General features: G+C 38.8%; 1 protein-coding gene across 1 annotated transcript; it reads left to right on the top strand.

Moving 5' to 3' along the window:
* The first annotated feature begins 10,863 nt into the window (after window positions 1-10,863).
* On the top strand, window positions 10,864-11,805 carry foxb1a (forkhead box B1a). Its single transcript, XM_026311912.1, has one exon. The coding sequence runs from the start codon at window positions 10,864-10,866 to the stop codon at window positions 11,803-11,805; it is 942 nt and encodes a 313-aa protein (XP_026167697.1).
* Window positions 11,806-26,378: the final 14,573 nt, after the last annotated feature.

The raw sequence follows: 26,378 nt of genomic DNA on the forward strand, positions 1-26,378 counted from the left end.
ACACACATCAGTAGTTCATACATGTGTGTAGTCTTTTCAGGCACCTATTTCTTCTGAGTGCCCTTTTATTTATGTAGGCTAATGAAAAAAAAAATCAAGTTTGGCCTTTTCCTTGAGCTCAAAATAAATATAACCCAGAGCAGCTTAATTGTATGTTTTAACAGGTTTTATGTCTTTATTTCCTGTATCAAGCATTTCATTTTTGTTGAGCAAAACATTAAGAGGCATGTTAGTCAGCGGCCTGTCAGCTTGTAGGGTCCCCCCAGTGCACACGCATGCACATACACATTCAGACTCACACCCTAAGGCACAACTGGGAGTCATGAACAGACATGAGGCATAGGAACCCAGCCAGTGTAATTATCTCCTGGAGTGGAGTATGCAGTCAGTGAGCTCTGCTCTGCCACGGTCAGAGCTGTGTGGCCCTCAGTGCTTGTCTGCGCGTTGTTTTTACCATCACAGTGATTAGGCTTCTTTCCCTGTAAGCCCCCAAGGATGTTTTTCTCCAGTTTAGTTTTCCAACTCTGTCCCCGACGAATAATATCTAGTCATTGAAAGCTGACCAATACCACTTGAAACTAACAACATTATTTGGTTATAGTAGCTTTCTTTTCCTCTAAGGAAAAGACTCCTTATTTTTTAAAACACCTGAGAAGTAATTGTCATTTTGGTGCTAGAACATAGATCAAAATTTGCACCACAACAATGTGTGACTGTAAGATTTAGGCCTATTATAATAAATAAGCTGTGCCCTCATGTGTGCAGACATGTTTATTTTCTTCTTTGGGGGTTTATATATTGAAGTTTATATATTGAATTAAAAGTGCATATTAATTAACACCACTCTTTTTGTGCAGTAATTCTTTATATTTGGATTTGTTCCAGCACAGTAAACATGCTCTCAGATGCAAATGTTTATAGCTGTGCTGTTAGTAATAGTCACCTTTCACAGAACCAGCATTTTACAAGCTCTGACACAAGATTTATAGATTGGAAATTAGGAATGTTTTAACTTTAAATACAATATTTAAAGAAAAACATTTAGTTTAATTTAGAAAAGCATTTGGATTTCTCTCTTATTCCTGTTTCTACACTACATGCTGTTATCTGGTCAGATAATAAGACAGGGCAGTGCACCCAATTGAAATTTACTTTTTTTTTTCTATCATGAACATAAAATGGTAATTAGACATAGGGATTTTACAAAATAATAACTATGCTTACAAAACTACACAATTCCTGAGCTATTGTTGGTTCTTTAGTACTGTTTTCTCTTGTAGCCAGAGTTGTGGACAACAGAGGCAATGAACTCTGTGATATCTCTTCCCAAGCCCCTACTCTACTTGTACCTCAGCTTAATTGTTGTGTAATTGTGTGCAGAAGGACTCCAGTCCTGACATTCAAAAATTGTATTAATTTGATTTTTTTTTTTTTTTTTTGCTTTTGTTCTGTTAATGTTTACATTATTTGATTGCTTTAATTAGTAGTTGCTTTGCAGGTAAGGTTTTAGGTGCAAAACATTCAATCTGCAAATAAAATATGATGCAGTATGTACAGCACTGTAGGTATATTGTAAAACGAGTTTCTCACTGAAAAAGTACAGTGTGAAGTTTCTAAATTCACTTCATAGTCCATACCAAAAAAAGAAATTCACCCTCAGGAGAGAAGGGGCTGGTGCTACATGATATGACATGACGATATGCATGGTGAACTTGTCCTAACTATGACAATACATATGCTACTCAGCTTTACTTTTTTTTTTTTCTTTTGGCTGATTGAGTGCACTTTAAAGATTTTTACTTGGATCATGTCTTAAGTAAATCAATGTCTTTCAAGCATGGCTATTAACAGCAGTGTCCTTTCATTCCCTTTTTCTCCATCAAACCACACTAATCCTGATTTACACAGTTTAAAACCTTGGCCATATCCCTTACCTTCCAAGGAGATGGGGTAATTAAATTGGTACTTTTTACAAGTCTTACTCAATAAATCTGAATAAATTAACAAGGCATTACTAAGGCTGCTACATTAAATTTGCATAGTGCATTTAATGAATATGCAACCGCGAGTGGAAAGGTCTGCCACTGTGAACCCCGGTGAAATTAGCATAACTACTTCCAGCATGTTTCTTAAATAATGCTCTCATTTGCACATCACTGAGTTGGCTAATTCTAACTTCAGTCAGTGTAGCCTCATAATTAAGACTCTTGCTTTAATTTTTAATGAAGTTTATGTTACATCAATCCTGACAGTAATGAGGGGGACGTGGAAACAAAAAGCCTGCTAATAATTAAATTCACAAACCGGTTTGAGGGATAATAACTCCTGAGGAGGAATTACATGACTAATTATTAATTAAATATTCATACCATTCCATGGATAGACTCACATAACTGCTTGTCCTGGTGCCAGTTATGCTGAAATGCAAAACGCCTTTTCACTGCCCCCCATGACTAGGAGGTCTCACATGGATTTTAGTGCACAATTAATCATGTTGACACTCACGATTAAATGCTTTTTATTGGTCCCGATTTATTGGGCCATATTACCTGAGTTGGTTTAACGCCTGTTGAAATCTGTCAGTGAGATGAAGACATAAACAGAGTAATGATTGAGTAACAGTCCTGATTTGGAGGAGGTTCAAAACTGACTTTCAGCACTTTGATTAAACAAACAAACACATAAATAAATAAAACTAACTTTAAACAAGGCTGACTCTCCTTCCAGGTCATAGCTTTTGCCTTTTAACATTAAGACACCTGGTAAATTATTCCAAGCAGTGTTTTCACAAGACACAAAACAAGGAAAATACAGTGGCCCAAAAATGTCTTACTAAACAAATTCAGATTTTTTTTTTTTTTTTTGAATTCAGTTTAACCTGTGTGCAGCTGTCTTTCTTTCCTGTTTGTGCTTTATAGATTCTTAGGAGATTTTTCTGTTAGTTTTTTTGATTTGTGGATTTTAGTGAAGAATTTTCCAAATTACCCACCGACTGTGGGAGACAGTCAGCCCTAAATTAATTCACACAGAGGAATTGTGTATTCATTTATTAGACACTGGTCTGTTTTTAAATTGCCTTTTTGTTAAAGCTTAACATATTTCTAATGTACATACAAGTCCCTACCCAAAGTTTTCTTTTTTCCAAGTCTGTGAAGAGAAAAAAACACTGATGGAACAGGTGATGAAAAGTAATGTGGTTTGGCTGTCATTTTCCTGTCTGACAAAGTGGGACTATTCACTACAGTTTGTCACACTTGAACATATCACAGGACTTGATGTCGATTTTTTTCATCAATTAGGACAGACATTTATGTATTAAACTCAATATACACACAATCTATGCATTAATATTTTACAGTGATAACTAAGAAATACAATACATTTTGCAGACCAATGGCTTTTACAGATAAGGTGGACATATTAATACTAAAGCTCTGAATTTGATTACCTTATGACATCTAAATAACATTGATTTAAAGTGTATTTTGCCACAATCATGTGGTATTTTAAAATTGATTAGCTTCCTGAAAGCAACTTATAGACTTATGAACACTGATGAACAGAACTCTGCAACAGATTTTTCGCTTCATTGTGAGGCAGAAATATTTTTGATTTAAATTATTCTGCATGTAGATCTTCTCATCTGGGTTATCACAACAGCTGGCTCTCTGGCTGAAAGTTAATTATTTGGGATTGTAATAGCTTTGGTTTAGGCTGGAAAACGGAACATTTCCCCAGCTGGAAAGGCTAATGCTGTCTCCTGCCTATGATAGCTGTAACCAATAAAGATTTCTCCTGATATGCAGCAGTACTTGACATTTCATGAGATTTTCCATGTGCTTCCCCATCAGTGCCTTATAATAGTCTAAACCTCAACTTTAGATTAAATTTGTTTGCTAGGAATGTAATTGGATTCTTTTGTGTGTATGCAGTCTGTGTGTATTCCCCATCTACAGTGTAACTCAAATTCTCTGTCACATCTGAAGTACATACTCCTGAACGTGTTAGAGTCAACAGCATTATTTTCAAGTACACACCCTTAAGGATGCAGTAATCAACATCACAGTTCATCAGTTGTATTACCACTATCCTTCAAAAATAAATCTTCTCGTATATCAGCTATGCAGCTTCAAGGACCCTTAATCAACAGGAATTCAGACACATAAATACATATTTTTCTCTAAATGTTACTGATGCTTTCCGAGGTCCGCCAGCCGGGTGCTGCATCCTTGCACTGACAGTGTCACAGCAGTCTGGTGGAATAACGATGCGGAGTCGGTACTGTGCACTACCTTGCGAGCATGCTTTTATGGATGCACAAATATTAAAGCTTCTCCTTAATTAATATGACCAAATCTTTTGGGTGGGGAGTGGGGGGGGGGGGGTTCCTTTGGCCTTTTGATTAGCCATGGATTAACAGGACCTTTATGTTTTCTTCACTGCACCCATGTTTTCAGCACAGGTTAGCTCCCCTATTACTAAACAAATGAATTAGTGCCTGAAAATGTGTCATGCATATTACCTTTCAGCAGGAGGCACATTGAGCTGGTCAACCATAAAGGAGCAGAGCAAAGCGTACCATGCAACACTGGTTGTTTGCGTATCCCTTTAATGCTCTTTGTGATTTACTGTGAGGCTTGCTTATGCTTAGCAATGCAAATTTGAGTCTTACAGCAGCATATATCACACACCAATTAAAATATATCAATAGAAGTGGCACTTGGTGATTGGTCATTGTGTTAGTCACCCATGAGCAAAGGACTGAACGCCGCCTTAGTAGCTGCAAACCTGTCTTGTAAAATACAAATAATAAGTGACAATCAAACAAAAGAGCCACCCCTTGTCTTTAAAATAACAGCCATCTTGGAGGTGTAGGTCAGAAAAGCAAATTTATGCGTTCTAATTTGTCTCTTTTTTGCTTAGTTGTCCACAGCGTATGTTTGCAAACCCTTTTTATTAAAATTTCTCTGATATCTTTTCTTTCTGTTACCTTCCCCGTGGGTGTCTTCAGCATCAGCCCCGTACTGTTGTTTACATGTGTTGTAAATAGTAGTGCATTGTTGTGTGTTATTGTTGTTGTTCTGGTCTTTGGCTCTGTAGCCATCCTTGGAGACCAAGCATTTCCCTGATGTATAAGATGAAAGACAGAACAAAATGCCCCTTATTTAGTCCCAGTTGGTTAAGTGCGTTCTGATCACTGCCAAGGTCTGGATGAACATGAGTCACACAAAGGGCCGTGCCTTCCAACAACACAAGCTCACAATAAAAAAGGGATTTGCCTTAGTTAGAAGTCTTACACACTAACCCCCAAAGGAGAGACGTGTTGATGATGTCAACTTTCTCTGTATCGATCCCTGAGTTCAAAGTTGTGTTGTTTTTTTTTTAATCTTTCATTATTCCACCTTACAAACCTGTAGTGTAATAATTTTGGGGCTAGGCGTCCAATTTTAAAGGATAGTAACTGTTTTCCAGCGTTTCTCCAAGAACAAGATAATGGAAAAGTAAATGCAAACAGAAAGGTTAAAGGTTAGAGGTTAAACATACAACTTTGACCCCAAGAGGCTTCAATATCACATTCAGTGTGACTCCATATATTGATCTATTCTTCGTTTAAGATGTCACCTGCCATCTGAGTATGTTGTACTTCAACATGTGAGCAATAAGATTCACACTGTCCCCTTTAAACTTGGTATAGCTCCATTAATCATATCATCCTGTGATCTTTTCCTCATTTTGAAGCTGCACACATTCATTGTTATTCATCTCAAAGCCTTTCACCTCATCTTTATAATCTGTGAAAGGCAACATGATTGAACCATCTTAATTCATCATTTTTTGCATAATGGCCCTTTTATCTTTCCTTTGTCACTGTGAAAGTTCACTCTTCTGTTGAGTTTGTTGTTAATATATTATGGTCTCACATTACTTAATATTGCATTATTCTCTCATTTCCAACAATATATACAGTAACTATATTTCTGTGATTATCATAGAGACGAAACTAATTCATTATACAGTAATACATTGTACATTAGTAGTGGAGCTTTGGCATTTTCTTCCTAGAACTGAAATGGACTTTGTCATAGTGTTATTCTGTTTTCTCCTCCTCTCATCTTCCTCCCATTTACATTTTTTTTTCTGTCTCATCGTCTTTGCAGCGACTTCTCTTCTTTGCTCTTTCATCTTTTCCTTTTATATCTGTCAGCTGGCTAAGTATCATGTGTAGTTTAATAGGATGATTTGTTGTTACAAAGTCATCTGTCACCAAAGTTAAATGATGAAATGAGGGTGTGAGCGGCAGTGTCTTGTCTGTAATGAATTATGCAGGGGGGGTCAGGGGCCTCTGTTTTGGTTACAGTCCACAGCACAAACATGGACCTCAGGTAGTACACTCATCAGTCCTGCTGTTTCTCACCATATGGAGTCAATGAACTGGGACACACCTCCTGCACACACATACACTCACGCGCGCACCCACACACACACATTTACATGCACTCTTATGTGGCTGCAAATACAATGTCATAGTAATACAGTAGATAGATGGATGAATGTATTGATATTCCATCGTATTGTCCAAAATTCTTATACTGACACTTCAAAATAACAGTAAATATCAACTGTAAAATCACAGGCACACAGATACACCAAATTATTTTTTAGTATGTAATAATTACATAAGATGATCCACCTATACTGACAACATAACTCCAAGAAAATCCCTGGTTCAGACTCTAAAGCCTGTCCCCATCTGATGGCCACAGATTGAAATTGCTGCTTTAGGAAAAATCAAATCAAATAAAATGAAATGTTATTAAATTAAATTTCCTCCTGCTGATTATAGATATAAAAAAACAACAACAAAAAAAACAACCCACAAACCAGCTCTGTAGTGATCAATATTTGTTCTTTTTTTCATTTCTTTCAGTGTTTAATTGGATGAAACTATTTAAAGACAAATTGAATTAGATAACCCCACCTCTGTTCAATTGAGATATCTGTTACAGATGATGTGCCGTATAATGAATGCCTAATTTATGTAATTAGACCATTAAGCATAATCCGAGCATATGTTGGAAATGCCCTGAGGTCTTCTTCCAGGTAGTCCCTCTCATGTCCTCCAGAAAAAAAAAAATAATAATGGAGTGCGCTGCCTGGAGGACTCTAATCCCGCTGTTTGCTAAAATAAACAACAACATTATGATATCACAAATAATAATGGCGAACACCAGCATGCATGATGATTTCCTTTCCTGGTCAGTCTTTCAGATGTAAGGATGCAGCATGTGAAGATATCTGAAGTAGTGCGAATATCCTGTCATATAGGCTAAATTTGCCATTGAGTATGTTCTTGTGAGGGGCCCTCTGTCTGCTAATTAATTGTCATTCTGCTGAATATTCATACCTTATCATCAGCGCGTCCTTAATTGCACCGTAAAACATCTCTGGGGGATGAAATCACCACGGACTTAATTAGAAGCGCAGGTCTATTGGTCGGGTTTGGAGAGGCACAGTTTGCAGCAGACAACAAGCTGTACCTGCTTTCTCTCGCACCGAGCGTGTGTTTAACACTGAGGCCAGGCGGATAAAACAAATCCCTTTAAACCTACAGGCCTGTAATGGATAATCTGCGTAAAGAAAAATAATTAAAAAAAACTCTTAATGCAGCGGGTTTGATGAATGTTTGTCTTAAACAGTGAGAATTTGTTCACATCACCAGCGATGATTTGTCAGTTTATGGTGCATTAGTGGCCTAAATATAGCGGATGCCGAAAGTAAGAGCTTCAGCATTTTGGATTTTGTTTTGTGTCCAAAAAATGCAGACATAAAAAAAACTAAGGTTAAATAAATAAAAGCTGTAATCCAGCTCGAATGTGTATTGTTTTTTAATTAATCTTAAAATCGCCTCTTGAATAAATGTTTTCATTTGTAATAAGCATCACTCTCAGCTTTAAATTTCTCTTAATCGTTCCCTGAAAGGTTTTTTTTTTTTTTCTCCTCTCCGTAGGTCTGGGTGGCAGCATATCTCAACTCGATTCATTGTGACAATATTGTTTGGCTATCATTCGCTGCTTTAGGATGAATGGCATCGATCCTCTTTTAACAACATTTGTTTCCTATTGTGTTCAGGGGGTGCAGCAGAGGAGGGCAGACGTGTGAAAGTGGCTGTTTGATTCTCTTTTTCATCCCCATGACCTCAGCCTTTGTGTCGCGTCACCCTGGGAATGTCACGCCTCACTACTCTACTTTAAGATGTTTCAGAAAGTGCCCTTTGTTTTGGCTCCTCTATTTTTTTTTAAAGCTCACACAAAATTGTTCTTGGTCCCCCTCCTGCTATAAAAGGATACTTCAGACTGAGGCACGGTTCACAAGTGCAATGCAATTTGGCTTATCCCAACCTTTGTTCGCGTTTCTACAAATGACCAAACATAGTGCAGACTTGATCTACTGCTGCTTGAACTCAGGAGTTTGGGAGCAGCAGCTAAAAAAACCCCCCCATTCAGATTCAGAGTCATGGTGGTATTTTCAGTGTGTGCATTCGTCGGGGACAAAGGGCCTACCAATATCCCATAACCCTGAAGCTCAAAAAGCCACTGCATCTCTGTGTGTGTGTGAGACAGAGAGAGAGAGAGAGGGAGAGGGAGAGAGAGAAAAAATGTTCTCTGTGGCGCGGCTGGTTAATGCGAGTGCTGCAGGTTAACTTGCGAGGCGCAAACTGGCATGGGAGCAAGTTTGCAGTAAATGACGCATATTAGCCATTTCAAGGGAAATGAAGAATGCATTTTTAAATCTAGACTCGTGCGTAAAAGATCTAATAGCTTCTGTGACGTTCAAAACGACTCGCCGCACTGCTGAGTGTTTGCACCTAGTTCATATTAGTCACATTCCACAATCAGCATTTTGTGCACGTTAACAAAGTATCTCAGTTTGCATACCTTTCCGAGCGCTTTGTGCGCGGACATATTCATCTCAGTGAGAGCCGGTAATAAGTGTTTTTGTAATGACTGAATGAGTGAAAAGGCTGGATGTCAGAAGATGTTTGGTACTTGGCGGTGTGTCATTATCCGCGCTGTTTCAGATGGCTCGACTGGGCCACTTCCTTTTGGACAAAACCTTTTCACTAGAACATTAATGGGAAATGACAGGTGTTAAAAGCCACTCTGCAGGAAAAAATAACGGAACTGCACGCTGCAAGTTTCACACTATACACTTGACACTGAAAAATTGTGACTTTTTTTCCTGGTTCTCACAATAAGTAGGCTATAACCTCCCACAGTATGAAGTAGCCTATTAAATGATTGCATATCAAACATTACTAGAACTATATAATAGCTTTTTTCCCTTTTTCTTTTTATTGACTAAGGGTTTTAGAGTGTTAAACAGTGGACGCTGCTTCAGCCTATACTCGAAAACACCTCGGTGTCCCCCCGCAATGCGATTCTTTTCGTAATCCGTCAGACTGGTGATGGGGTGCATTGTGGATTTATGGGGGGAAATTAGCATAAATTATGAGCAAATCTGCGTGTGAGTGTGTGTGGTCCTTGGCATTGCAAACCCTCCAAGCGGAAAGGTGGCCCTGGCCAAAAGCTTGAATAGCAATAGCTCAAAATAGGCTTCCCATTTGGTTTTCACATTCATATAATTGACTTATGGATATTTTATACAGTTTTCACCACGCCATCCTCAAGAGTTTATTTGCATTTCTGAAGTACTTTTGAATCGTCTTTACATAAACACAATAGACCCGATTGCCTCATGAAGTTGGAGTTTGAACAGTATTGTTTGCATTGTGTTGATGTTTTCATACCGTCTACTTCCTTTGCTTAGCTCTGGGCGAAATTAGATGAGAAAAACTAATAGTCGGCCCATCAACAGACTTGCTCATGGCAAATTATTTATTATGGCGTCTGCATTTCATAAACAGTGTTAGAGTGTAGGTAGAAAAAAAAGAATAACAAATGCATTTCTCAGCATTTTGTCCATAAAATCATAATTTTTTATTTAAATCCCCATCATAAAAATGATGTGGCATAAAGCACCTTGTGGAAAACCCTTTTTAAACTGTTCTTATACACGCACCACTACAAAAACAAATATTTTAATAAATCCATGTTGAGGTCAAATGCAATACACATCTACCTGAGCAGCAGCACAGATAGTTCAAATTCAATAGTATAATGACAGAATATTATCACATTACAACGTGCCGATTTTTTTTATGACCACTAATATTCCCTATGTACAATTGAAGTGTAACTATGAAGTCCGCTGAAGAAGTGTTAGCGCATACCTTCACACACTGAGTGCCATCGCAGTTCAATTCCGGTTGCCGAGCCTTTTCACCCCATTTTCTGTCTTCAAATGGAAATGATTTCCATTGGCCCAAGGTGTCCATGTAAATAGGTGTAAATGAAACCAGATTATGCCTTCCTCCCAGCCCCCTCCTCCCATGGCAATTGTCATGTGATAGCAAAGAGGTGGCACATTAATGGAGCGCCTCTACAGGGGTCTTTTCTGCTCATGTCACTACATAAAACTATCAGATGGTTAGAGGAAGGCCATGGAGGCATCCACTTAGTTCGTCTTATCAAGGACGCCAAATGAAGTCTATTCAGTTTTGCTAGCGGGACAAGCCGACTTACTTTGCAAGAAAGACTTACAGCAGCCGTCACTCCATAAATGTGCACCGTCCGCCCGCCTGCACACTGCAGAGACGCTCAATCTGGCTGTTTTACGCACGACGCAACTCCAGCTTTGCCTGCATCGAAACTTTCCTCGGCGGTTGTTTTCATGAAGAGCTGCGAGCTTTCACCAAGGAATTAAGGGAGAGTATTTTGATTTGGTTTTCAGAAAATATCGAGGATGCCTCGCCCGGGGAGGAACACGTACAGCGACCAGAAGCCGCCGTACTCCTACATCTCCCTCACTGCCATGGCCATCCAGAGCTGCCCAGAGAAGATGCTGCCCCTCAGTGAAATTTACAAGTTCATCATGGATAGATTTCCTTATTACAGAGAAAACACTCAGAGGTGGCAGAACTCTCTGCGGCACAATCTGTCCTTCAACGACTGTTTTATCAAAATCCCCCGGCGCCCAGATCAGCCAGGTAAGGGCAGTTTCTGGGCACTACACCCCAACTGCGGGGACATGTTTGAGAATGGAAGTTTCTTGAGACGCCGCAAAAGGTTCAAAGTGTTGCCTGCATCCGATCATTTGGCACCGAGTAAGCAGTCGGATGCTGCTCATTACCTCCAACAGCAAGCCAAACTGAGACTGAGCGCCCTGGCAGCCACTGGCACACACCTTCCCCAAATGTCAACTTACAACCTCGGAGTGTCTCAGACATCAACTTTTAAACACCCGTTTGCCATCGAGAACATCATCGCCAGAGAGTACAAAGTCCCTGGAAGTCTGGCGTTCTCCACCATGCAGTCCATGTCTGCCGGGTACCCTCTCCACAACCAGCTGACGACAGCCTGGCCCCACATGTACAACACCAGCGTGATTGACACGGCGGCTCCAATCTCCATGGCAAGCAGCGATTACAGTGCCTATGGCGTGCCCATCAAGTCCCTGTGTCACGGGGGACAGTCGTTACCGGCTATTCCCGTGCCAATCAAGCCCACCCCGACGTCCATGCCCGGTTTCTCTGCGCTACCTCCACACATCCCCGCGTTTCTATCAAACTCCCCACAGTCCCTGAGCCCGACGTCCCCACAGACAGCGACGAGCCAAAGCAGCCCCGCGACCCCGAGCGAGACTCTGACGAGCCCCTCCACGCTGCAGTCCGTGGCTGTGCACTGACCAGCTGAACTTTTCCTATACACGAACTGCTGGCTGGCTCCTAGGCCCCCTTTTACCAAAACCCAAAGTTTATATTTTCTGTCGTCGGAAACTATCAAGGCGAGTTGCAGTTGCATATCGATTTATTTGTGTATATGTGTTGAATGTGTCGCTTTAAATTGTGTCATAGAAATCCAGCACAGAATCGCACAGCGAAATATTGCTCTTGAAAATATAAATTATTTGATAGTTCTATTTTTCGGTTTATTGTGAAATGTGAGTGTTGAAATTTGGAGCCACCGATGGGGATTTAGGGGGGGGGGGGGCGTTTGTTTTTGGCACCACCAGTTCTGGCTTAACTGCTTGCAATTCCACCTTGATCAAATAACAAAACTTTTTTTTTTTTTTTTTTTTGCATCGTTTCTGTGTGACCACTGTCAGCGAGACTATGAGCCGACACGGCTCTGTGTTGTTGTTTGCTTTGAATATGGGAATGATGGATAAGGATATACCAAATAGGAATAGTGTTTTAGATTTGTTCTCGCCATTCCTGTAAAAAAAAAAGAAAAAAAAGAAAGCAAGCTGAGTTAGGAAATCTTTTCAAACTCGACAAGTAGTATCGTGAGACGTCCTCGAAACGCAAGATGTGAATACTGCAAAAACACTGAATACTGAAATGTTGTAAAATGCACTTTTTAGTTTTATGTCTTAGATATCTATTTTCCAGAAAATATTCGGTGAAGCATTTAATTTAAAAGGCTGTGGTGACCATGTGTATCAGATGCTGTAAATTTGTACTTTTTTTTTTTTTTAGGTCAAGCATGCATTCTAAAAATTTGTGTTGTTACTGCTGTTGTTATTGTTGTTGTTCTGTTTTTGTTTGTTTATTTTTTTTGCTAGCATGCATGCAAACAGTCTGCAAATGAATTGGAACAAAAAAATGGTCATCGAAATATTTTCTCATTAAAAGTGAAGTAAACAATCAAAAACGTTTCTGAAGATTTAATCTAAGACGATGACACTAACATTATTATTGTTACTATTATTATTATTATTGAATGAAACTGCTATTCATTTGAGAAAAAACCTTTTTATAGGATACAAAGCTTTACGTTTTTATTTAATAATAATAATATTAATATTAATAATAATAGTAATGTGCTTTAATTTTAATTTTTATTTGTTTTCTACACGGACCTGTATGATTTCAGAGTGTGGGAGTCTCAGAGAAACGCTGGGGAGAGAAATGAATCGTGCAGTCCATTAGGATGCATGGAGTTGCGATGCCATGGTCACAGCGTAGACAACTGGGCTCATTCATCAAGCTGTAGGCTAAACACAATTAAGCCCAACAATAAACAAAATGCTTCTAAATGTGTTAAAAAGAAAGGCTGCACAAAAAGGCCACATTAATACTGTTTCATTTTTCGACTTCAAAAATTAAAAAGGGCAACGACTGCATCTGGTATTTTCGGCCTTGTAATTGTTTTCTGTCCTATTATTCAACAGGTTAATCAATACAAACAGAGGAATATTTGCAGGAAAGCGCAAAATACATTGGAACGTTTTCTTATTTGTTTTCAGAGGCTTAAATACAAATATGTGCCTCTCCTATAGAAAACAACTGCCTGTTTCGGGGGTATTAAACAAATACATTAGAATTCCGTCACTTTATGCAATCGAGTAGATCAAATAAAGGGTCTCGGGCCACTTCATTCTCCCCCATTCACTTGGATTGAAAGTGCAAAGAATAGCAAACTTAGACTGGGCCACCAATGTAGATTTAGCCTTTTTTTCAGCAAGACAAAAAGACTGATTTTTCACAAACACATTGCTGACTGGGGAACTAGGAAACGAGCTGCGAGACCCTTTTGGAATTTAAATCCACCCCTCCCCCACGGACTGTTTGTACAACAGTGTTAGTTTTTTCTCTCTCTCTCTCTCTCTCCATTTGGTGCATTTGTGTGTGTAACATTAATTCCGACTCCGGATCATTACATGTATTGAAACTGCAAAGCCAGATTAGCTACAACATTTAATTTCGAATCAGATTTATTTTTTCTGGATGGTTGTGACACTTACCTTAAACTCACATTAACAAACAGATGGAAGTTTTATAATTGAGCATATTAAAACAGGTAATAGCACCAGTAACACCTGCACCACACAAGTGTATAAAAACTAATTTAAAAACTTAAAAACTTTACCAACATATATTGGTAATATATATTTAATACACATTTGCACTTGTGCAATAGTTTTTTTTTTCTGTGTATTTGGGTTTGCCTGTAACTTTTTCTTATTTGATATGTATCTTACTGTTATGAGTAAATGGTTTATGTAATATACTGATAAATGTTTGAAAAGAACTTTTGTGAATAAGAAGTCATTCATTGTAAATTCCTCTCAGAACATGTACATGTAAAAGTAACCCAAAGTTTTCATTTCAGGAATTACTACTAATATCCAAATGACATAATTTACAAAGAGACAACCTGTCATCTTATAATTTTTTTTTAAAGTGCATGGAGCTAAGGTTCCAAGGAAATTTCTGAAATGTTCGATGTGGTGAGGTCAGTCTAAAGGAAAAATGAAGGTATTGGTTTGAGTGATACTCATTCCAGTTACAAATAAAACAATGCATTTAACCCTTCAGAGTGACAATGTGAGAATATTAAATCACTTGCATTAAAAATAATGTTACAACTGTAAGAGAAATACAATATTGTAAAGCTATGAAAAACTCATGTCTGAATACTGGTACTCTTGAAATTAAAGTGTATAAAAACACTTATCTCTGAATAGAACCCTTAAAAAAAGTAATTATTATTTTAAATCTGCAAACAAGCTTGCAGACTTTTTTCTTTCTATTTATCATTATTATTATTATTTTTATTATTGTTATTGCTTTATTTTTCTTCCATGACACCAATAAAATCTGTTGTTGCTATTTCAGCCTATTGTGCAGGTGATATTTTCCACAGCCCGGTCACATCAGCATGAACTCAGTTGTATAATCCAAGTCTGCATTGTCCTTGTTCTCTCAACTATGTTCTACTTAGACAAAGAAGAAGGTCATCACAGGCAGGGGATGAAATATAGACCACATGCAAAACCCCAATGTTGTAGTTTAATTAAAATAATTCATTAAAGTGGAGGCCCAAGGTAATTAGCATGTATAATTTATGATTTGCTTAATGCATGCAGGCAGTGGCCTCTGCAATAAACTCAACTTAACCTCAAGTAGGGAACTGATACGGACAGGGTGCTGTTATTTACTGTGTGTTTGTTGTTTGGGTATTTGTCAAGAGGAAGCAAGTGTTTCATAAAACCCTGGCCTTTATCTGGCTTCCACTCCACACAAACAACTTATTTGTTTATGCGTTTATCTTGTGGATTTATGCTCACTCATAAGAGAAACTGTCAGATTTGTTGTGGAGATAGGATATTGGGAATTGGCTTTACTTTTTTATTCTATTCTTTTTTTATATATATATATGCTCGCAGTTATCGTGCTAGTGAGCTGTGTTGAAAACTCAGGCTCTCTGCGCGGACAGAATGAGGACATGGACACAAGTTAGTTCATCCTCTCCCACAGCAGGCTGTCAGCGCTGACTTTTAGAAGAAGCGAGACAATCAGTGATAGGCAAAACTTGCATTAATTATGCTCAGCAAATGTGTCAATCCTTGACAAGCCTTTAACATTTTGAAATATGGCTAGTGGGGGTATTATTTCTTGCAAGAACACTTAGTTTTTATAAAAACAACAAAGTAAAACAAATATTTTCAGACGGAGCTGCGGACCATGGTAAACAGATTTATGTTTGCAGTAAATAGAGCAACATGGTGCCCTCCTGATGGGTGGAGAAGAACTAAAAACACTTATTTTTAGTTCCTGTCACTCTTTTAAACTTGTGAATTTGAAATCACATTGCAATATTAATGAAGTCATTTCCAAAAATATAAAAGATACAAGTTTTGCTTCTATAGAAAACCATTCACACGATCATCTTTTTGTTTAACAAAAATTATACAGTGTGGGAACTATATTCCACATGTGAAGTGCAACACGCCTGTCCTCCCTTTGCATAGCATCACTGCAAGACTATATGGTGAAATCATCAGTCATAATGTGTGACTTCCAGGCTAAATACATTACATGGCTGTGTCAAAGGGCAAAGGGCAGGTATGGCAGGCAGCTGGAGGAGGAGGCAGGGGATATGCAGCAGCATTCAAGGCTGGCTCAGCCAAACACCCATGTGTGCATGAAATTAGAGTGTCAACATCTGATTCATGCTGCTGGGTGGTGACTGTGAAACAAATTATGCCAGCGGGTGGCAGCGGCAAAATTCCACTGAGCTGCAGCAGACACTGGTTACGTGGAAGTTACAGCAGCCATAGATCCTTTTTTATAAACTGTGATAAAAGTTTTTTTCTCCTTTTATGTGATACATTTAAAGGTTCTCGGCTTGTATTCCAACTCATCCAAAAAAATTAGTGAAATATATTTTTAAGAATTGTGTTTCATTTTAAACACTCTAATGGGAGTAGGTGTTGTAAGTGTTGTAAAGAATATTTAATGGTTCGAGGAAACAGGGTGATGATTGTTATTCAAGATAAGGATGCGTATTGTCACAGACACAGTGTGATGTGCAAATGACAGAATTTTCATTGGGATACTGTCAGCAGCAAGATAAAGTTATTCATAAATGTCCAGGAAAAATAAATTCTTTTAAATATAATATGTGCAAAAGCATTTTTGCCAAATAATTACCCTGCTTCTGTTGTTCTTTGTGGGTTTTCTTCTTTTTTTCCTCTTTCATTAACTGGAAGTCATCCTAATTCAAATAGAGAAAAAAACAAATAAATTAAGTGACTTGACTTTACTTGACAAATTCATTAATAGTAAATATGATATAATTTCTGGTGACATTCTGACATGTTTTCTACCTTAAATTTACAGTCTTTGATGCAATGCAGCACCATCTCTTTACATGGATGGATCTCTTGTTATTGGTTGCTGAGTGTGTGCAAGTGTTGGGCGGGTTGAGACAAGGTGAGACAGACAGTGAAGAGAAAACCATTCATCAAACTTCAGGCTCCAGCCCTGTCAACCTCAACCTCCAGTCATTACATCTGAGTCACACGTAATTCTTAATTTTGTCGTCCGAGTGGGTTCAGCAAACGGTGAAAATCAATAAGGCTGGGACTTTTTTTCTTATGTCCAAGCAGACGATACTGAAAATATCAAATTCTATGGCTTTAAATGTGGAAAAATCATTTTTTTTAATTCCCCAGTGTTTAATTTGGCATGCCTGTGAAGGGTGTGTTCTGAGAGCCAAAAGTGTCTGCTCTGTCCCAGCTTGTCTTGTCTAGTGAATCTGTTGCACTTGCAGCGTATTGAATAATATATTTATTTTCTCTTTCAAAGAAATCCCACAGCTAAAGTTTGACCAAATGCTCGCTCATACAAAACCTCAGTGTGTAGGAAGCTGGCTGACTGCTCATACAAACAAGATGCTTTAATGAAGCTACTTAACTGATTTGACACTACAGTGTTTTTGGTTCTCAAGTGCTGTAGCTGTTAGGTGTCAGAACTATTACAGATTCTGTGGATTTTAGCAGCCTGCTGTTTCCCCTTTAAAATGTGGGACGACAAGCTAATTCATCACCTTTCGCTGGGATCTTATCGTACCCTCTCCAGCCATAAACTAACACTTACTCAGGACTTCAAAGGTGCACTAGGTAGCAGAGGTGAGAAAGGGGGCCTACATCCACTTGGGTTCAGTTCCTTCCAGAGATGAGATGGAGCTGATTAGCAGGAGTGTGCAGCGAGCCCCGTGGGGCAGCAGCTGGAGGAGCACTCCCCACGGGAGCAGGGAGAGGTGTGCGTTTTGACAGCTCCTGCCTCTCCCCTCTGGATACTGCAGGGTCAGGGCATCCTCAGCGGGCCTGGGCTCTGTGTTGGATAGGAAGTCAGCAGTAATTGCTGTTCAGCCAGTGGGATAGAAACAGAGGCAACAATAACCGGCGAAGAACACACAGCCCATTTCCTCTTTGTCTTAACGTGTTTGAGGTAGGATGCTACCTCCTCTCTCACAGAACAAAGCCGCAATAAAGTTCTCACAATCGAATACAATCTTGCAGAAGTTGCTGAGGAAGACATATTCTTCTGGAGTAGCTGCGCACTTGGAGCCTTTTCCTACCCCGCAGAAGGTCCAGATGTCTGCTTGTTATTGCATAACAAGGCTGCATTGTTTTGCTAATGTAACTTCATCTGTCTTTGATCTAATCTCATGTTGTCATGGCCAGTGTGAAAATCCCTATTAAGTGCATGATCCAGCACTACACTCATTGTGATTGTGATAATCTCCTGCATTGAAATTCCACTTTGTTCCTTTGTTTCTTTGTTAGTGAACACAATGTGGGGTTAATTAGCAGCCACTGGTAACCTCTGCGTTCCTGGATACTTCATCACAGCTAAGTGTACTCTTCAGTGGGAAACGCGGCCGCCGACACTAACAACACCAAACACAAGGCCTTGAGTCAATTGAAAGTAAGCCGAATACAAATGTAGCAGCAACTTAATCCCTTTCAGACCAACACACAGGCTCCTGAAGTATCAACTGTAATTGTTTCTTCACGTCATTAATTGCTCTCATTATTGTTTCCTTTCTTGGACAAAAAACACACGAAGAAAAATGACAATATCAGCACAGCATCAGGAAATATTTGTAAAGTAAAGGTTGCAGGGATCAGGTTTATCAAACATTCAAAGGCCTTAATGTGGTTCTTATGCCATTCCAAGGTGTCACAGTGCAATTTTTCTGTTTCTTCTGTGGCGCAGAAGCTTTGAGCACAGTGCATTTATCTGCAATATTGCCCTTCCGCCACTTCAGATCTCCCCATTCCCTGGTGGTCTAATTTATGTTAAGTCACAAACCTCCCCTATGGCTGTTTTGAAATGTTCAGAATGGAGACTGTGTGCTCCAGGTTTATGCCAGCGCCACAATCCCCTGTGTAATTGTTCTCTATGGGAAAGCACATCTCAGTGAAACCATCTGCAAGTCCATGGGGCAGTTTCCTAAGAATCAGTGGACTTCTTAGGGGGTTCCACTGCAATCCAGTTTCTCTTGTGAAGCAAGTAATTAATTCAAATCTCAGGAAGTCAATAGCTGCCTGGATCAGAGGCACGTAGCACACAGCTGCTGATACCTCCGAACACATTGCTTGTCTTCTCAGGAAGTGGGCAAACAAAAAGGTTACAATGGGCGCGCACACCGGTACAAGGCGCATGTAACACCACTTTTAAACTGTGAATTTTGTGCACTCCTATCAGAAGTTGCACACTTCATTAATCTAAATTGTGATGATGATAAGAGTCACCAATACACTTGGGAAATGGGGTTCTTTATGAATGATGTAATGTACTGTCATTAAACAAGCTTTCAAGGTTCTGTGGGTCCTCTAGCTATAATTATTTTATCTCTTGTTGATTTCTTTTTTTTTTTTTTTTTTTTTTGGAAAATAAAAAATAAGCTCCTTCAGACCATCTTGCCATTATACAAAACATAGATTTAACCTGGCAGGGTATCCTTCCCAAAGAGTTGACATTGTCTTCATATATCTTCATATAGAGTATTCCAAAATTGCAGTTTTTCTGATGATGCATTGAAAAAGTGGTGTTTGTCTCATTTTCTACTTTTTTTGGGTCATTAAATTCATTAGCAAAAGCACAGAATGATGAAACGTGATGAAAGAGCCAGGCCAGCACTTTAAGAACCACAAATGAATAATACTTGCTGGCTGCATCCATCCTTCTTCTCTGTTAGCTGCAAAGTAGAGCAGATGAGAAAAAATGACTTACTCTGAGTTATTTATTCTTGAAGATAACCAGCTGTGCTCTGTGTTACTCTAGCTCTGATTTTTAAATAATGTTAAAGTGGAAACTTGAATGTGTCAGACTCAGTTTTAGACCTATCAAACTGCAGTCTCTTCCACTTGACAGTATATGATCTTTGAGCTGTTGGACAGAGATCACCGGGAAAGGAAGCTCATTGCACGTGGGGAGTGAAAGTCTCTGATTCACAGGCAGTAAACTTCCCTCATCCCTTCTTTTCGAGACGGGGCAGGGCTGGGCTAAATGCCTCGCTGGGCTGCTCCCCACAGCTCATTGTTATCCAGCCCATGGAGGAAGCCACTGCTGTGCTCCCAGCCTGTCTCTGACAACAAGTGTAAATAAGGATCTAAATAACAAACAGAGGAATGCAAGCTTGTGTGTCACAGTGAGCTTCACAGGGCTCCGCTTTAGCCCAGCAATGTTCATCTTAATGGCTCTTTCAAAGGGAGCATGCGATGGTTGGCTAATTTCTTTTCTCTGCATCATTAGATGGCACTGTAATCAGCGGTCATTGTGTTTGTGTGTGTGTGTGTGTGTGTGTGTGAGATGGATTACTGGCTTTTGTCTTGTCGTAAAGTCCAAAGGCAAGAAGTTGAACAAGAAAATGAACACAATCTTTTTTTTTTTCATGTGACATGGCATCTTAAATGTGACGCATATTGTTACCAACAGTAACATATAAATGAAATTAGATTTTGCAACATGTAGGTTCAAATTCTTTGTTCCAACATGGCTGCTTGTTCTGTCAGTGTTGAATGGTATGTTCATACCCGTTAAAAGAACATCATGTGAAAAATGCCTGAATGCAGAATGATTGACAGTGGGTCTGGGCCCTGCAGCAGTGAATGAATTACAAGTCATATTTACGATTCCCTTGTTAACTGAGTATAACGTGTGAAGGTTATGGTAGAGTCACAGCTTTATCTTGTGTTTCATTTAATAAAGGGCTTGGAAAGAGATGATTGATGATTAGTTTTTGACATGTCCGAAAAGCTGCTGATTTTGAAACGTCATCAATAGTCACTATCAGCTTTCCAATGTAAACGTTGTTGTTTGCATAAGATTTTTCAGCAGTAGCTAAATCCCCATAGTGTCACCCAAGTCTCCTTCCACTTGACCTTTGACAGTAAGGAGCTCTGCTTCTTAGTGCATGGAGTGTGTGTTGTACAGCTTGATTGAGGGTCCTCGAGCATATCAGCAAGTTATGAGTCCACCTCCTTCTGACACCCTCTCTGGTTTGGCGTGAGCATTGTGCAGGGCTGGAAAAGGGCTTGCCCTATTGGCCACAAATCAGCAGGGAAAGCAAGCTTGTATCTTCAAAGAGTGGGCTTCCCCCCGTGATTTACAGCCCCCACAGAGATGAAGTTAGGCACGGCCACTGTCTCTGCACCTGGGCCTTTATCAAGCAGCCAGGATGAGCTCTTTGCAGAAGACATTCAAATGTACAAGGAGCAGATTAGGCTGACTCAATCTTCTTTTGCTCGGACAGAGAAAAAAAAAGAAAGAGAACCGACTGACTTCAAAAAGACCTCTTTCCCTCTGCTTCTTGAATGAGTGAAAGGGTTTGGGAATGAAAACAGCCTTGTGTATTCAAAGTGCTAATTCACAACTTATTCCTCTAATACACTCATGAAGCACTTTTAATTGTGTTAGTTCGCATTCCAAAGACATGTTTGTAGCTTTTAATTGGAGGTCTCTTTGAAATCATTGAAATGTATGACTTGTGGGGCCAACTTAAACAGTTCTCATGTGCTTAGCTTGGAGGCTTGCTGCCTTTCATTCCCAGGTCTGGGTGGCACTCAAATATTGGCTACGAAGAAAAAATGGTCTGTAGAATGTCTAAATATAATGCTTTTATTGTTGTTTTCTTTTTTATAAATCATCATCATTGAACTAGCTGAATGAGGGCATATGTCTGACAGCAAGGTTTGATGAATATTGATTGCAATGGAGGAAACATTATTATGTTCTGATCCTTTAATTTGTCCATTTCTATTTGTAAAACATTGTTATTACATGTATGTTTTAAAGGTTTAGAGGAAATATACACAATGATTAAATCAAATTATTTTAGTAAAGGGTGAAGAATGTATGTATGCTAAAGTTACATTTTTTTATTTAATTAATGAGCCAGTGTTTCTGAGAAGCAGTAATTACTGTAGCATTAGTAAATTACAAACCAAATTAAATTTAATATAAAACTGATTATTTTAGTGAAAAGAATGCACACTTGGAATAAACCAGTGTTTTAGTATTGTTAATTCTAGTCCTGGTATTTTATTTTGAACTATTACAATGTATGAGTGAACTTTTCTAGAGTTAAACCTAGAAAGGATAGGGATATGTATGTGTTTGTCCTGTGGCAGGGACTGAGAGGAGGAAAGGGGCCACAGCATATTTTTCTGTCAATCTTCACACATGTCCACAGTGCTCAATACACTTTGGCAACTTCTGCAGGTCTCAGTTACTTTTTTCAGATAAACTATACACTTCTTTCCCCTTGAATGAATTCTTTTTTAAGCCATTCGGCCTTTTCTCTCTTGAATCATCCTTTAATCCAGAGAAAAGGCCCCAAGAACTGGCTGTCATTTAATTCTGCCACTGCCAGGACTCTTAGCTTAAATAAAGTCAGTGTAGCATGAATCTAATTCTGTGGATGTATGGGCCTGGGACGGTGAATGTTGCGTCTGGAGAGTCAGTCCTCCTCAAAACCTCCGTGCGAATGCCTGGCGACTGCACAGTTACCCACAGTGAAAGGACCACCCACTTAGGGTTGAGAGGGGATTTGAAGCTTCCCTGCCTGCTCATTCCTCTCCAGGCCTTTCTGATACTGTTTGCAGCTCATCCAATTGTGCCCCTCTTAATGTTACTCTATAGCTTTCTGAAAGTAAGCTTCAACTGTCAGTCTTTCTTTTAGGATCATATCCATGTGTATGTTGACACATCGGAAATGATTTTTGGATAACTTTAAGTATACTTTATTAGATCTTGTTTGTACTTAAATATCAAATTGTCAAATTCTGCACATAATTTTGTAAAATGTTTGGTAAATTTAATTTTTAGACATACTGTTCTTGTTGTGTATGACAAATATAGAGGAAGAAATAACTTTGAAACAAGTTGGAATTAAATAAAAATATTATTTATCCTGCTTCACAAAAGACACCCAACTTACTTAGAAAGCTTAACAGCTAGTGTTAAATTACTGGACAGTTTTCTCAATTGCTCTTGTTTGAATTTCAGCACGTCATACAACACATGCTGTCTCTCTGCTTTTGCCAGTTTTCTTTGAGGTCTTGTATATTTGGATTTCCCGCTTCACTGCTCCACCCCAACATGTTCATTTCCAACTGCCCATCTCCATTTACAACCTGTTTTTATCAACTTTTTTGACAAAGCACAACAAAACAAAGGGAGGGGAGCCTGGCTGCTTGTGTGTGTGTGTGAGTGTGTTTGTGGGTGTGTGGGTGGGTGTGTGTGTGTGTGGGGGGGGGACTTACATAGCCAGGAACATTGTCCATGAACTTCTCCTCATCTCCATCCCCCAGTGTTATAGACAAACAGTCCTTTCCATAAGCAGTGGAAAGGGTCATGGCGTTAACAGAAGGAGGAATGCTTTGGGGAGAAAATATTGTTCAGCAATGACACAGAAGTAATTTGGGTCTCACTGAGTGATTTCATCAGGGTCTTTTGTTGCCTCAAAGTGTTTGACCCAGAGGTCTCTGTCAGCCCTGTTGTTAAAGGGAGCCAGAGCAGAGTGACAGGCTCAGAAAGTAAAACATTTTACTACTAATAGTGGGCCTCCAGAGGCTTAGGCATAAATATTTAAGCTCTTCTCCCTTGTCCTAAATACTGGGGGGTCTCCATGGTGCATTTATCTATAATGCAAGAAAAAGAGCAAATATATCCGCTGGATGCTACTATACTGGCTTGTTGGCATTTTTTTCTCAGTTTTGTTAAGTGGAGTGAGAGCACATGTTAACACACACACAAAAGTGTGTTTAAGTAAGAAACTGCAATAGTACTGTAACCTCATCAAACTTCCCGGTGCTGCATAATTAAAATATTAAGTTTTTAAAACAGCTTTCCTCACAAAGATTTCCCTAATGTAGTCTAGCATGAGGAAAAGGTGCTAGCTTTGGCCTGTTTCTCAAAGTAAACTTCATTAAAAAGACTATGTGGATTGTGAAGGTGGTCTGACGTGCCTTGAATGATGGTCTCCACAAACAAAGCTGCTACACAAGCCATCGAATTATCTCTGTCAAACTTTGGCGTAATCTGAGCTGATTTTCTTAAAAAATATTTAAATGAAAACATTTGCACATCAATGGGCTCCATGGCAACACTGTGTGTATTCTTCTTCTGGGTGCCTCTTTAACACTGAGCTTTAGAAAAGCACATCTCCTCCGTTGTGTTGACAAACAACAAAACAAACAATATTAAATGGAGGAGCTGAAGTTTTTCACAGCACTGATGGATAAAGGAATCTGAAAAGCTGAAGGGACCTGAACTGAATGAGCACTCAAGTTTGAAACACTGGTAATTATATGATTGGTGCTTGGGATGTATCATTATACATGGGCTATAAACCAGAGTGAGAGCGTTTTGAATAAGATGACCAAGGTTGTGAGAGTGAATCTAATGCAGGACTCTTCATAAGTATTCACTGAGCTGCCTCATCAGTACTTTATAGCTGCATATTATTGCTCTCCACAGTGAGACCTGTGAGGAGCACCTCTCCCCCTAGTGGCAGAAAATAAATCACCCAGCATGAACTTAAAATCATCTCCCTGCTTTGGTTTGACTCCTTTACCCAAACAGCTCAGATTGCTTCTGAATACATTATAACATAAGCTCAGGCATATTCGCGGGTGCAACTGTTGCAACAAAATATGATTATGTTTGTGAAAATAATAGTGCTTCCGAGGTACTTCCTCTGCATTCTGGGAAATGGGCGATGTATTAATATAGCTTGTGGCTTAATTGAGTTTTGGATGGTAGATTAATTAATTTGTGGCTAATAGGCACAAACAGGAGAAAACAAACTTCTTTACTTTAAGCTTAGGCTGTACATGCATCTAAGTAAGTAATGTAAATTATGCAGATTGTGTTGATTATTCTGACAAAGAGTTTTTTTGGAAGAGGTGCTTTAAAAGATTACTCCTTCCTGGCATTTTATCAATTGCACACTTCCATTAATAAGTTACGGTGCAGATTTGAGTTATTAGTCTGCTTTACTCTAACAAATATTGTGCAGTGATTAATGCACATGGGTTGTTTACAAGTGAACTAATATTATTAATTTTACAGTACAATAGCTTATAGAGTATATACACTCTGCTACTAGTTTGTACAATATAAGCAATAAAATTCAAATATGAATCTTTGTCAAAGTACTAAAACTCTGACTGATAGAGAAAAATATTAGTGTCAGTATCAGTGCTCATATTTTCACCCAGCACAGGACTTATATTTTAAAGCTAATTATACTGTTCTCTGCCTGTAAATCTGCACTTTTATCTGCAGCCTCCCCAGAAGAAACTGGATCTCTGATGCAACAGAAAAGAAGATCTGGCATTAGACTTGGCCTCGAAACTCTGCTGCAATCCATGCCCGCAAAGTGATAGCTTACAGAAATAGAGCCCCTCTGGTCCTCAGCTTAAAATGTGCTCTAATCAGCAGAACATCAATTAACAGTTGGAAATAAAATGTCACCTTGCTGTTTCAGGGGAGAAGGATTCCCCTGAAGCTTTCATTTGAAACACTTTTAAATTCTTTCTTATGGTAATTTTCTGAATGTACTGTGTGCTAGTGCCATCTTCATTTACCGGGGGTGTTAATTATATTTGCAAAGTTTTAAAACTCAACAAAGCAATTAGAGCCAAATAGTTGTACCAGAAAATGTCAGTATTCATATATGTTTTTCTAGTACCCCAGTTAATCTAAATTTTGTATTAGGAAATGTTGACAGACATGTTCTTCTGACACAACCAAGACAAATTAACTGGAAAAGATAGATAGTCTGAAGAATTCAATATAATTAACATAATTGTAAGGGGAAATTCAAAAACGTTAAGATTTACTACTACTACTTTAAAATAAATTTCACTTTGATGTGCAAGCTCAAACATACAGTTTCTTTAGAGAGGCACACTCTGGTTAATTATCTACTAATGAAATTCAATAACATAACAAAGATCACTCAGTTTGTCTTCAGAAGAGATTTTTACAAAAATACATGCTGTATGTGGTTAATTGGAAACATGTATATTGTTTTTGCTTATTATGATACAAATTGTACAGTGAACTTTGTTTTTATGCACATGTTTCCATGTGAGGTCAGGCCACTGTATCCACTATATCTGGAAATTTGGTCCAAATAATAGCTCTGAATCCTTTAACGAAGAAGCAGGACACATATAGAACAATGCTGAGGTAGACATGTGCAGCATATATCAACCAAGTCCTGGTCCATGTGATAATTCTCCAAAGTTAAACAGCTATAAAAGGCTTGAGAACTCTGACCTTCACAATCTAACTAAGCAAGAGAAGCCAATGATGTGGAACAGACCCATCGCACCACTCACATGATGATAAACTAGGCTCCAGCTTTGCTAAAAAATAACTGTATGTCTTCGATGACATATATAGCGGCAGCATTTCAATACGATCCCAATTTATTTTGCACTAAAAT

This window comes from Mastacembelus armatus, chromosome 6, assembly GCF_900324485.2.
Source record: "Mastacembelus armatus chromosome 6, fMasArm1.2, whole genome shotgun sequence".
Lineage (NCBI taxonomy): Eukaryota > Metazoa > Chordata > Actinopteri > Synbranchiformes > Mastacembelidae > Mastacembelus > Mastacembelus armatus.

Excerpts from the sequence above, each read along its gene's own strand:
- foxb1a (XM_026311912.1), top strand. The coding sequence starts at position 10,864 with ATGCCTCGCCCGGGGAGGAACACGTACAGCGACCAGAAGCCGCCGTAC.